The sequence below is a fragment of the Globicephala melas genome, chromosome 5 (genome assembly GCF_963455315.2).
Source record: "Globicephala melas chromosome 5, mGloMel1.2, whole genome shotgun sequence".
Lineage (NCBI taxonomy): Eukaryota > Metazoa > Chordata > Mammalia > Artiodactyla > Delphinidae > Globicephala > Globicephala melas.
In genome coordinates, this window is record NC_083318.1 from 19,018,737 (window position 1) to 19,032,540 (window position 13,804).

At 37.8% G+C, this 13,804-nt stretch overlaps 1 protein-coding gene across 1 annotated transcript; it reads left to right on the forward strand.

Annotated features, from left to right (window-relative positions):
• Positions 1-1,905: 1,905 nt before the first annotated feature.
• On the forward strand, positions 1,906-6,864 carry IL2 (interleukin 2). The gene is made up of 4 exons (XM_030864321.2): positions 1,906-2,052; positions 2,146-2,205; positions 4,826-4,972; positions 6,754-6,864. The coding sequence occupies exons 1-4, from the start codon at positions 1,906-1,908 to the stop codon at positions 6,862-6,864; spliced, it is 465 nt and encodes a 154-aa protein (XP_030720181.1).
• Positions 6,865-13,804: the final 6,940 nt, after the last annotated feature.

The window sequence follows — 13,804 nt, forward strand, 5'->3', positions numbered from 1 at the left end:
CTGCGCATTTCCTTTCTATATGCCTGACAGCATCATAGGTGCTAGATAAATATCTGTTTAAAGAACAGACAAGAAATGAATAAGGTAGTAAGAACGGAGAAGTTACAAGAAATGTCTTTGAAGAAGGATTTCCTCAGTTTAAATTAGCAGTATATATCTGTACCATCATTCAGGCAGTCAGTGCATTACATTGAGGACAAACGAACACAATCCTAAGTATCCTACCTGATATAATGACTACAAAAATACTGATCTGATGTTATTTAATAACTATTATTGTTATACTCATAGTGTCACAGGTGCTTTAGAAGCTAAATCTAAATCTATTAAAGAGTGAAAACATATAAACTAGAAACTTGTGGACTGGTTTATATATGGCACACATAAAGTCTATTATAAAACTGGCATCAATACCCTTGGATGCAAACCCTTTTCTGAGTATTTGTTTGTCACAAGTTTTTTGCAGTACTTAATTTTTTCATAAAGGTGTTCCAAGAATTGTAATGGATACCCCTCCTGGTAACTTCTATTGATTGAGTTCTGGCTTCTGTATTTTAAGAGTCATGTTGGAATAACTGAGCCCAAATACCCCTGCTCTGAGGACTGCTCTCACTCCACAAGACACACACACACACACACACACACACACACACACACATACACACACACACACATGTTCCGTGGCTCACCATGGCCTCCTGGACTGCTTATTACCCTGCCTTTTGCACCCCCAGCCACAATAATTAGGCCAGTATTGGATCACCACGAGCTAATCACATCATCTTTCTCCTAAAGAGTGAACGAATGGTATCCAGAAATTCCAGTTAGTGAGCTTCCTATAAACAAATAAACTTGGGGATCCCTATTGTTATGCTCATTTTCTGCCTTATATTTAAAGAAATATAAGCAATCTGTTCAACAGAGAGAGAGAAAGAAATGAAATGGACATGAAGAGGGAGAAAGATCTAATAGCTCAGGTGGTCCCTGAGAGACTGAGAGGAAGATAAAGCATCCTTGATTCTGGCAACATTCCAACTCTCACTATATCCCCTTGATGCCCATCAAAAAGAATAAAGGAGCAAAAATAAATCTGTAAAACAAATGACCAAAAACAACCCCCATTAGCATTAGTAGTGTCCTTGTATGCAAACCCTTTTCTGAGCATGTTTGTTAAACAACGTACCACTAAAAAAAAAAAAAAAAAAAAAAAGTACAACAGACATTAAGAGATTTAAACAGATACAAGAAACATGTTAAAATTAAAACAGCATAAAACAGTGCCTCAAGCTCAGTATTTTATGTATTCTAATTTTAATACCTCTCTAGCTGATTGTATAAGAAGTAATCTAGCATGTTGTATGCATTAGCTCAGTCATCGTGGAGATAAAAAGGTAAAGCCATCCTGAAACAGGAAACCAATATTCTTCCTGTTTAATCAACAAATCTAAAAATTTATTCTTTTCAACTATTTATTCTTGCTCTTGTCCACCACAACATGGTGTTCCACATAGTTTTATGACAAAGAGAAATTTTTCATGAGACTCTTTTGTATCCCCACCCCCTTAAAGAAAGAGGGAGGAAAAACTGTTTCACACAGAAGGCGTTAGTTGTATGAATTAGAACTGCCACCTAAGTGTGGGCTAATGTAACCAAGAGGGATTTCACCTACATCCATTCAGTCAGTTTATGGGGGTTTAAAGAAATTCCAAAGAGTCATCAGAAGAGGAAAAATAAAGGTAATGCTTTTTGCCACACAGGTAGAATCTTTGAAAGTATGTGTAATATGTAAAACATTTTGACACCCCCATCATATTTTTCCAGAATTAACAGTATAAATTCTCTTGTTCAAGAGCTTCCTATCAGCCTCTCTAATCACTACTCACAGTAACCTCAACTCCTGCCACAATGTACAAGATGCAACTCTTGTCTTGCATTGCACTAACTCTTGCACTCGTGGCAAACGGTGCACCTACTTCAAGCTCTACAGAGAACACAAAGAAACAAGTGCAGTCATTGCTGCAGGATTTACATTTGCTTTTGAAGGAAATTAATGTAAGTTTATTCCCTTTCTTACTCAAATTATTACATTTAATTTGTCTAAGTGGAGTTTCTTTTTTTTAATAACAATCTGTTATGCTTTCTCAGAACTATGAGAACCTCAAGCTCTTCAGGATGCTCACATTTAAATTTTACATGCCCAAGAAGGTAAGTACAACTTTCTACATTCATTTACATTTTAATAGAATTGAAAGTAATGTGAAAATTTACAAACTACCTAGATTAACAGCACTTCATCTGAGGAGAAGAATTAGTAACCTCAGCATCTTTTTGAAAAAAACCAAGTTTGCTAATGGGCCTCTGAAAAATGGCTTTGCCAATATTTTCTTTATACGTACTTATGTGTGTTTGGGGGTAGAGGGAATGGGAAGAAAAGAATAATATTCTCTTTATTGCTCAGACAGTTTTAAAAAAGATTGTGCTGACCTACTGTTTTATTTAAAAATATAAAACTCTAGAGATACTTGATCATATCACTTTACCACTCAAATTAGCAAAACTGATATCAGAGGGCCCACTTTAAAATAAATCCTTTACTGTTTTAGGAAAGAATCTTAAGGATCCATCTTCGAGATGCAGCATAGCAGTAATCCGTAGCACAGATTCTAGGGCAGATTATTTAAACTGAAATCTCAGCTCTGCCATGTCCAATCTTTTGTAACCTTGGGCAAGTTACTCTCTTTGTGATTCAGTTTCTTACTTACTTATGTAAATGATAATTGTATATACTTCATATAGTTTTGTGAGGATTAAGGAGTAAATGTAAAGTACTCAGAACAGTATCTGGCATATGGTAAACACCATATAAGCATTAGCTATTAGAAGTAATAATAAAGACAAAATTCTTCCTGGAGAGTGTAAAGTAAAATTTTGGACTTACACATCTTTCATGTCAATAGACCTAGAGACTTCTGATGCTATATGACTTACATTCCAAGACTAAAAGCTTCATTTGGTCGTTTGGGGATTCAGACAGTTAGCTAAGCATCATCTAAGCTCCTAGAGCTACGCTAGTCATGTAAAATTTCCTAGTCGCCGTAGCAGTCAACAGATAATGGGCAAAATCTGATGCTAAGAAGAGCTTGTCCCTGGGTGAACAGCCCAGAAAAAAAATGGGATTTAAGGGTAATGAATGCAATCACACTGACCCACTTCTTATAAATTTGAGGAAATTATACATCAAACTACCCCTTTAAAAGATAAAAAGGAGATAACTTAGAGATGCTCCTCCAACTTAATCAGAGTCACGTAACTCTTACCTCCAGCAGCGTAAAGACACTAGACTGTTTTTTGAAGGAAAGAGCTCCAATTTGCTCATGCCAAAAACTTAAGCCCTGAACTTGTAGAATTTATAGTAGCAAGTTGAAAGGGCATTAGATGAAAATGTCATAAAATGTATGTGGTGTATTCCTACCTCTCCCTTTAAAAAGTGTTAAAAAGATAACACCAGATTATGTGCATAATTTAGAGGGTGGTAGAATTCTTTGAAATCTAGCAGTTTCTAAATGACAACTGCAAAATCTATTTGAAACTAAAAGTGATGTGATAAACGCCATTCATTTGTTCATTTTACAACCATTCATGTTTGCAAAAGAATTTAGAGAGCTATAAAAACATTTAATTCAAAGGTTGTTATGTTAATGTTATAAAGAAAAAGAACTGAAGTTTAATCCTGGCTCCACCTAGTCATATGGCCTTGGGGAAGACATTGAAATTCTGAGATTTAGTTTCCTTATTTGTAATATGGAGATAACACACTGCATTACCTATCACAAAAGGTGGCTGTGAGACTTGGGCTTCTTCAGGACAAAACACTTTGAAATTATAATGTACCACAGAAGTATGAAATATTATCATTATATACAGAAGTGTGGTGTGTGTGTGTATTTGTATGGGTATATGTCTAAATTAGAAGGCCCATCCAAAAATCCTTCAAATATTGTAAGCTTTTATTTGATTTGGACAAATCATTTTTAAAAATATATCTTAGGGCTTCCCTGGTGGCGCAGTGGTTGAGAGTCCGCCTGCTAATGCAGAGGACACGGGTTCGTGCCCCGGCCCGGGAAGATCCCACATGCCGCGGAGCGGCTGGGCCCGTGAGCCATGGCCGCTGAGCCTGCGCGTCCGGAGCCTGTGCTCCGCAACAGGAGAGGCCACAGCAGTGAGAAGCCCGTGTACCGCAAAAAAAAAAAAAAAAAAATGTATCTTAATGTACTTATTATAGAAAAGTAAAAAATTAAGATGTAGTTATATGTGCCTTGCTATACTGACCCATTACTAAATAACTACAACTAACTAATCCATAAAGTGTTGGAACTGTGACAGATGGCATCCAAGAGCTCCCTCTGTCCCTAACATTCTATGATTCTCAACTCTTAGATTATTAAATATTAGAATCGGAGAATGTGATCCTATACTTCCACATTATGACCACTCTGATTCTAATAATTTCTCTGCAGACTGGAAAAGAATTCAACCTATATTGGTGATTTACATTTGGGTGCAGAAATGTTGACTTTTTTTCAAAGTCAAATTAAGCTGAAATTAATGACTCATTATTTGTTAACTAACAGTTAATGCTAACTATGGGCAGCTGAACTCTCATTTTTCCAGTCTTATAATGTTGGTCCATCTTTATAGCAATGATGAAAACAGAGAATGGTAAAAACTATATACTGCCTCTGTTAATACATTTTGATATTAATTTCTGATTCTGACCTTTAGTCAGGGCAAATTGACCTGATAATTACTTTTATTATTATTCAAGGCTACAGAATTGAAACATCTTCAGTGTCTAGCAGAAGAACTCAAACCTCTGGAGGATGTGCTAAATGTTGCTCAAAGCAAAACCCAGAACTCGATAGATATCAAGGATTTAATGGACAATATCAACAGAATAGTTTTGACACTAAAGGTAAGATATTACCTTATTTGCTCTCCTGGAAATAAAATAAATGGAAGGGTGTTTTAACATGGTATAACATTTTTGGTGTTTGTGAAGTACTCATGCATTTTAAGTCCACTGTGAACATAACTCATTTTTATATTAGGTGGAGCTGGGAAGTGTAAGCTAGAGGGCTTCCACCTACCATCCATTCAGGGACAAGCCCCCACCGCTGCACTCTGTCACCCCTCACATGAACACAAAATTGGGAGTGGAAGAAGACACTGAATTGAATTTCACAGAAAGCAGACAGGTTTCATTATATATTTTTTAATTCCTTCAGATAATTTTCCAGAATAGCTAATTCTGATTACCTGAAAGACTTTTTAAATGAGATTTTCCTATCATCTGGTGGAAGAACTGAGAGATTTGTCTAAAAAAAAAAAAATGGCAACCAGTAAAATGGCCAATGGACCAGATAATTAACTTTTTATTTAGAAGTAATACTCACTTTCAGGACCTCAAGTATTTTTAAATGCATAGGAAGCATGAAACATACAAGGAACTTGGGTGATGTGAGGAATTCATGGCTCTCTTTTCTCATCCATCTGCCAAAGTACAAAATTCATGAATTAATAGATATTCTAAATAAACAGCATAATTTTAATTACAGTAGAACCAACTTTCTAAAAGTATGTAACTCTAGTTGTTTCCAAATAAGAGTCACTTTATTAGTAGACAGTCTCTATTTAATTTAAAAAATACATTGAGATCAATGTCATCTACCCATTGATGGACTCAGTTTACCATCTATGTCAATAATTTTGCTCTAAAATTCTTGACAAACATCAGAAAAACTGATTCTAAATTCTAGATGCAAAATTAATAAAAAATTACATGAAAATCGAAAAAGCAAGATACTTTAAAAAATCTAAGCCCCCAAGAAGTTATAATATTTAAATAACTATATGTAAGACGGTATATAATACTGCAATAGTTTGTTTAAAGGGAATACTTTATCTCACTTGATTTATGTTTTCAGGATAGGAATTACTTCAAATTTGAAAAAGTCCCCCCTTTCAATCTCACTATATATCAAAATATTTTCTTCTTAGCTTGTCAGCCAGAGGCAGAGTTGAAACAGTTCCTATCAGCAGAGGAGGTTAATTTCTAAAAAGTCAGTCCACAGAATTTCTAATGTTTAGATTTCTAAAAATTGGGAAATTTATCTGCACTGAGGTGGGGTGGGATTCGTTATGAGTATTTTTGAAAACGTTCTTCATACAAATTTCCCCCCAAAGCTTATCCTAACTTACTCTGGGCTGGTTCCATCTTGCTTTGGGGAAAATATGAGGAGATTCACTCAAGCAGACTAATAGGAGATTTAAGGTTTAGAAATGAAGAAAGTATAATGTGCTTATCACTATATACATGTAACCTATATTTAGATACAGATATAATTCGAGAGGAAAGAGGTTTAACAACTTTAATTCTGCATGCAGCACTTAATGAAGTATTTGTCTAAAATTGTTTTAAAATGTTTATTGTACAAAATTCAGGAAAAACATTGTGTTCATTAAGAGTGACAATTAACAAATGAGGAAAATTTCCGTTTTTATGTCACTATCACTGGGTATCATAACATATAACTTTGGCACATCATTTTGATCATTTCAAGAGAATGTGAATGGTTAATATGTTTAACATACTTGAAAATAAAGGCCATAAGTCTATAAGACTTCAACTGAAAATATTATATATAAGGTAAACTACCCTGAACTAAAACAAAATTAAAATGTTTTCTTTTACAGGGATCTGAAACAAGATTCACATGTGAATATGATGATGAGACAGTAACCGCTGTAGAACTTCTGAACAAATGGATTACCTTTTGTCAAAGCATCTACTCAACAATGACTTGATAATTAAGTGCCTCCCATTTTAAATGTATCAGGCTTTCTATTTATTTAAATATTTAAAATGTATATTTATTTTTTGATGTATGCTTTTCTACCTTTTGTAACTATTAGTCTTCAGATGATAAATATGGATCTTTTAAGATTCTTTTTGTAAGCCCTACGGGCTCTAAAAAATTCACTTAATTTATCCTAAAGTATTTATTTTTATGTTGAATTGTTAAAGACAATGTCTATGTAGGTCAGTTAATAAAATTATTTAATAAAAACAAGCCCAGATATTTGTTATTCTGGGAATAGCACAGAGTGAGCACTAAAATATTTCTGAATTACTCATGTAAACTCACAAGACGGTTAAGATGCTTACAAAAGTCACTCTTCCCCTGAAGAGGTATGTGGAATACAGAAATGGGTTTCTCAAAGCTCTTGCTTTCTCCTTTCATAAGTTGATTAGACTCTTAATTCTAATCTGAGACTACCTCATCAAATTATACTATTTTCCTTCTCCAGGTCATGCCTTAAATTTAAATAAGATGCCAAAACAAAAACATTCTTGAAACCCTTTATATGATTGGTGTGTCTTTCTATCCATTCTCCAACATCTTATACCTTGCTCTCTGCCCTCAGGAGGCTCACCTATTTGACCTATATCAAAGCTCTCCCCTGCCCTTTGGCTTTCCATTGGGTCCTGCCACTGGGGAACCCTGGTAGGATGTCTGAGGGACAGAAGAGATTCCCCTGACTTTCCCTATGGAGTAGCCACTGGATGGTTGTGCCTCTCGACCAAAGAACCCAGTTTCTCTCAAGGTGGCTCTCTTGAGATTTTTTCCTTCTGAGTTCTTCTAACCTTTCCCTCCACTCCTCCCTTCCAGCCTAAAGATGGTAGCACTTATACTATTACCAGCTCCAGGGTACTATACTATTCCTTGCAGTTTCCCTGTATGCTGACCATAGCTTGGTAAATTGTCTCTTTATTAGGTTCTCCTTGAATTATTCTGAGTATGCCATCTGTTTTCTGAGTCAGACACAGTAGTTGTACCAGAAATAGTCCTAAGAAATAGATCCTCAAAATAGAATTCTGGGACCAGGTTGTTCATATATTCAGGGAATACAACAAAATAAGGCCATGAGAAATCTATGCGATGTAGCATCCTGATTTTTCAAATTATTATCAGTGGTAGCATAGGATGAAATGCAGATAGAGAGCAAGATGTGAGATGAAATGACTGTGACATTTAATTGCTACAGCAATAATAGTTATAAAAGTTGTGATTATCACCTGTATTCTTCTGACAGTCTCAGAGAATGAAGGGGAAAAATTAAAGTTATGAACACACAATTAAAGACATTCATGGGCAACCAGAAGTCCTCACTGGCAGTTGTGAAGGAGTTCATCTCTTGTAATCATAGGGTGTATATGGCAGAGAACAAAGCAAAGAGTCTAATGTAAGATCTGCAAAGAGCTAGTGCCACTTAAAAGCTTAAGCCCTCCAGGTCTCCTACAGTAAGGATGGGGAAGGAGTGGGACTCTGAGATATGGGATGTGGATGTTCTGCCAGACACAGAGACTGAGAACCTTAAACATCTGTCTTTCCTGTTGACAGAGGCAACTCCTTTTCTTTAATAGAATCCCTTGTGAGGAAAAACCACTCCTTTACTTAAAAACCTTCCAATGACTCACAAATTGAAGACAATTTTCCTCAGAACACACCTCTACCATCTTTCCTTGCCTCCATGCCTAAAATGGGAGTTAAGATCTCAACATTCTGGGGCAATGAGATACAAAATGTTTAGACCAATGGGGATGAAAAATAAGTCATGTTTGGGCCACTTTAATTGTGATGAATGCAACTCCCTGGGACTCCGAATTTAATGATAACTTGCAAATGGCATTAACAGCTGGTTGAGTAAATGCTGGGACTCTACAGTGGCCTCTTTTAATGATGATGAAATGCCAGAGCTTCTTGGTAGAAGATGGAGTCCAAAGGACCAGGGAACTGGAAATGTTGAAATGGATCCATTAGGTACAGTCTTCTCATCTTGCCCAGGAAGCCTTTAGGAAGTACACTGGTAAGAGGGACACTAGCATCCACCAGAGTTCTGTGGTGGTGTTTTCATTAGGCCAGAAATGACAGACGGTGCTGCAATGGAACTGGTTTCCCGGATCTCATTGGGGAATAACGTAATCCTGGAATGATAAAGGCCAGGTGACAGCACTTAGCCCTCAAAGACAAAATGGAAGCAATCACCACAATAAACCACAGGGCAGAGTGCTAATCAAAGTGTTTTATCCAAAACAGATCTTAAGTGGTGGCTACCTGATTCCAAGATCCCTAAAAATTAGAAGATTCTAATTCTGTTGGGCAGAACTGAATGAAAGTCACCATAATTGGAATTCATGACCTGTTCCAAGTTCCTGGATTTAAGCCACTTCATATACCTGGTATCCTGCCTCAGAAGGGGGATGCAGAATCCCTTTAAGGAAGGATACTGTAATATGGCCACAGATGTATACTGCAAAAATTTCCCCAAGCCATTCTGCAAGAGATATTTACAAAGAGACAATTTGCTGAAGAATGGAAACTATCAAGATATTCTGGGGGCTATTAGATAATGGCCCTGAAGGACCCTATAATTCTGAAACTACACTGTGAGTCACCAGTTAGAATGGGGACTTAGCCTGATGGAAGATTAGCCCAAGTCCCTCTCAGGAGGGCCCAAAGGGATCACAGACCCTCCTGTAGCACACCCCCATAGTGGCCAAGGAGCTGCACTGTTCAGGACTCCCTTCAACAGAAAATATTCTCCAGGGAGCATAGGTGACTGACAGTCTCTAGCTATTGCCATTTGCATTTACATAACATGGGCAATAGAATATGTTAACTGTCTTGTCCCAGGGATATATCAATTTTACTGCTTTCTATCCTAATTAGTCTGGAGAGTACTTGATCATCTTACTATTTCAAAGAGTATCATGTGGGTCGATTACATTGATGCTTTTATGCTAACTGGATTTGTTGAGAAGTAACAAGTAGGAGTAGTGCCTGAGTAAGGCGAATGTGCGTTAGAAGAAGGGTGACAAGTTCAGGGATGTGTCACAAATATGAAGTTTCTAAGGGTCCAGTAGTTTCATGCATGTTAGGAGGTTCCTCTACAGTGGAGGGCAAGATGCTGTGCCTTGAAAGGCCAATTACAAAGAGGTACAAAGCTTGGTGAGCCTCTGGGATTTAAAAGAACGCTACATTTGCTACTCTGACCCGTTTTTGAAGGGTAACTCATAAGGCTGTCAGTTTTCAGTGAGGCCCACAGCAAGAAAGGGCTACCTAGCAGGCCCAGGCCTCAATACAAATTCTTCAGCCACATGAGATTTATGACCCAGCCAACCCAGTGTTATTCAAAGTGTTTGTGATAGAGATGTTAGCAGCCCGTAGAAAGTCCCCAAAAGATAATGACCACACAGTCCTATAGTTTTTAGAAAAGACCACACCCTACACTGCAGATACTCCATTAAAAGCAGCTCTTGGCTTGTTACAAAACCCTGGTAGAGACAAATGTCTGACCATAGGACACCAAAAGATTATGCAACCTGAACTGCCCATCATGAACTAGTTATTAACTGATGTACTGAAACATAATATTGGACAACAGAGCACATTTCACTATAAAATGCAAGTGAGTAGGTATAAACAGGTCCAAGAGGGACAAGTCAACTTTATCAGCAGGCAGTTTAGACTTTCATGGTATGTGGTTTAACCCCGCTCCCTCAGCCTACTCCTTTGGCTTCTTGCAGAGTTCCCTATTATAAGAGAAAATTGAGGGCCTGGTTCACAACTGGATCTGCACCAGATGCTGGTATCAGCCAGAATGGATGATCCCAGAGTAATAACCCTATGCAGATTTGTACATTTGGTTACCCATTTCATATTGAAGGAGAAATGGACAGAGGTTTGGATCTAGAATAGACTGATTTATGGGAAGTGGCAAATGAGATTGCCAGATGACTGAGGGTATGAGGAAGAAAATGGAAATGGAAAATTGGTGAGAGGGAGGTCTGAAGAAGATGTATGTGAATGGGCAGAGAATCTGAAGATATTAATGTCCCACTGTAAAGAAGGCTCTCATTATTCAGGTGGGCAAGATGACCCTTCCTGAGGATGCCAGCCAGCCTCTTTCTTTGGCCAATCCAGTGCTTATTCAATAGGCTCAAGAACAAACTGGCTACGGCAGCAAGTATGGAGATATGCATGAGCCCAACAAAACAGTCTTTCACTCACAAATACTGATCTGGCTACTGCCACTGTTGAGAGCCCAACCTCCCCAAAGCATAAGCCAATGCTGAGCTTTCAATATGGTACCATGTCCCTGAGGAACCAGCTGGGATTGATTATACTGGACCTCTTCCACTGGGGCATGAACAATGTTTTGTCCTCAAAAGGATAGATCCATGTTCTAAACACAGATTTTCCTTCTCTGCCTCAAGTGTTCTGCAGCACCACTGTCATTAGATTTATAGAATGCCTTATCCATCACAACACTGCCTCCAACCAAAGAATATAGTTTATGGCAAAAGAATCATGAGCATGTGGCAATAGGATCATGAGCATGGATTTCACTTATCTCACTACATGCTCTATCATTCAGAGGCAACTGGCTTGGTAAGACAGTGAAATGGCCTGTTGAAGGTTCAGTTATGAACCTGCTTGGAAACAGTATTATGAGGATCAAGTGCAGAATGCTCTATCTGTGTTAAATCAGCAGCCAAAATATGGTACAGTCTCCCCCAGAGCCAGAGTGCACACGTCTGGGAATCAAGAAGTACAAGTAATGGTAAGCCATCTCATTATTATACTAAATGACTCACTCGAAAAATTTTTTTTACCTCCCATTAATAAAACCTTAGCTTGGTTAATATTAAGGTCCTAGTGCTCAATGAGACACGTGTCTACCAGGAACATTAACTTCTATCAGAAAACTGATTAACTGGGAGCTGAGACTACCTTTTGAGCAACTGGGGGCTTTTCATGCAGCTGAACCAACAGGTACATATTGTACTAGCAGAGTAATTGATTTTGCTGGCAAGGGGAAACTGAATTCCTGCTACAGAACAGACGTGACTGCTACACAATAGGTAACACTGTATTTGGAACCCAGGAAACTCAGCATCTTTTAGCTCTCTCTTTCCAATTGTACTGATCAATGGAAAACCGTACCAATCCTCAAAATGCAAGAGCACCAAAGAGTCAGATTCCATAGAATTGAGATCTGGAGTCTACCACCAGGCAAAGAATTCCGCCCAGCCAAAGTAATGGCAGAGGATAAAGGGGAACATGCAAAGAGTATTGAAAGAAGGTAGCTATGATTACCAACTTTCATGACTGTGAACTTTCATGACTACCAACTTTCTCGGCTATTGAGCAGAGACCCAGGTAGTTATTTTACTTTTCTTTTTGGGACTTCATATAGTCTCACTTTCTTTATGTGAAAAATACTGGTGGTGTGCCTAATATTTTAAGTTTCAGGAAAGTATCGCTGAACGGACATTACCCCACAATGATACCAAAATTGATGGAATTTCAAGTGTCTCCTTTGCTTGAGATACAAACTTTTCTCCCAAATGAAGAAAGAGAGTATCTGTTAAGGAACAAAGGAAAGGGGTGAACTGTGCCAGGTATTTCCATTTTCCCCTTGACAAGCTGACATCCTCTCGACCCTAAGCTGACTTACATACATTAATGTGCTTTCCTGCCTTCTGGTTTCTAGTTGAGTTTGGCCAAATCCCTGGTAAGAGTTGGATGAAGGATCACCTCTGGATGGCCTCAGGATGGCTTACCAAAGGTCATACTCCTCTCAATATAGCCCTTTCTTTATGACCCTGACCTTCATTTTTCTAGTAATCTCCTCCTCCCTTCAAGCCTAAGTGTGGTACCAGCTCCCCTGTGTGAGGACAGCAACCAGCGCAGGCAGATATTACAGGTTACATTCCTCATGAGAAAGAATGTGGACAACAGACATCCTGGCTTTTTTGCTGAGGCTATTTTCCAAATTATGGCACAGGGAAATAGAACTCAAGTGGCAGACCTATGAGGAAATAAAAGTAGGAGTTCAGGGTTGTCAAAGTGAATGGGATTTGAGAAGCAAAACAGAGGGAACTGTGGAAAAGGACCCCATCCATATATCTACATACAAATTCCCTTCAAGGGCTGATCTGTCACCTGCAAATGCACAGGTTAAGACACCTTCCAACAACCAAAAGAAATGGCAGAGAAAAAGCAGGTATGAGGCAAATGAGCTGTGTGGTGCTGAGGAGACACAGACTGGAGTTTAACCTCTGCCATGGGGGAAGGGTCCAGTAAACACACCAGAATTTAAGATGAGAGAAAAAAAGGGGCAAGGCCCTAGGTAAATGAGCCTTAGAATAAGGCCATCTGAAATAAACCAGCTCTCACAAAGCCTAAAACCAGGATTCAACAGGATGAAACGTATCCACCAGATTCTACTTGCCTTCTCAAGACAACATAATCTGCTTTAAAGATATCATCAAATCCACATCCAGAGCCTCTATAATATTTCATCCACATGTAACATCAAAAACTTATGAGGCATGCTAACACACACATACATTCAAAATTATGAGGCCAAAACCAATAAAAATCTTCAATGAAGAATTCAGATATAGTTATAAGTCACAGACTTCAAAATAACTGGTTAATATGTTGAAGAAAATAGGGCATGAGTTCTAAAATACAGATGAAACTACAATGAATTTTGGTAGAAAGCTGAAATATATTTTTAAAAAATCTAATGAACATTCTAGAACTGAGAAATACAGTATCTGAAATTAAGAAATCACTAGATGTGCTTAAAAGCATTACTGAACATAGCAGAAGACTGGAATAGTGATCCAAAGACAGGCCAATAAAAAATAACCAAACTGAAGACCAGAGGA

Bases quoted from the DNA above. Each gene is read 5' to 3' on its own strand.
- IL2 (XM_030864321.2), top strand. From the start codon at position 1,906: ATGTACAAGATGCAACTCTTGTCTTGCATTGCACTAACTCTTGCACTC. The intron at 2,053-2,145 runs GTAAGTTTATTC...ATGCTTTCTCAG, and splicing joins TGCTTTTGAAGGAAATTAAT to AACTATGAGAACCTCAAGCT. The intron at 4,973-6,753 runs GTAAGATATTAC...TTTCTTTTACAG, and splicing joins GAATAGTTTTGACACTAAAG to GGATCTGAAACAAGATTCAC.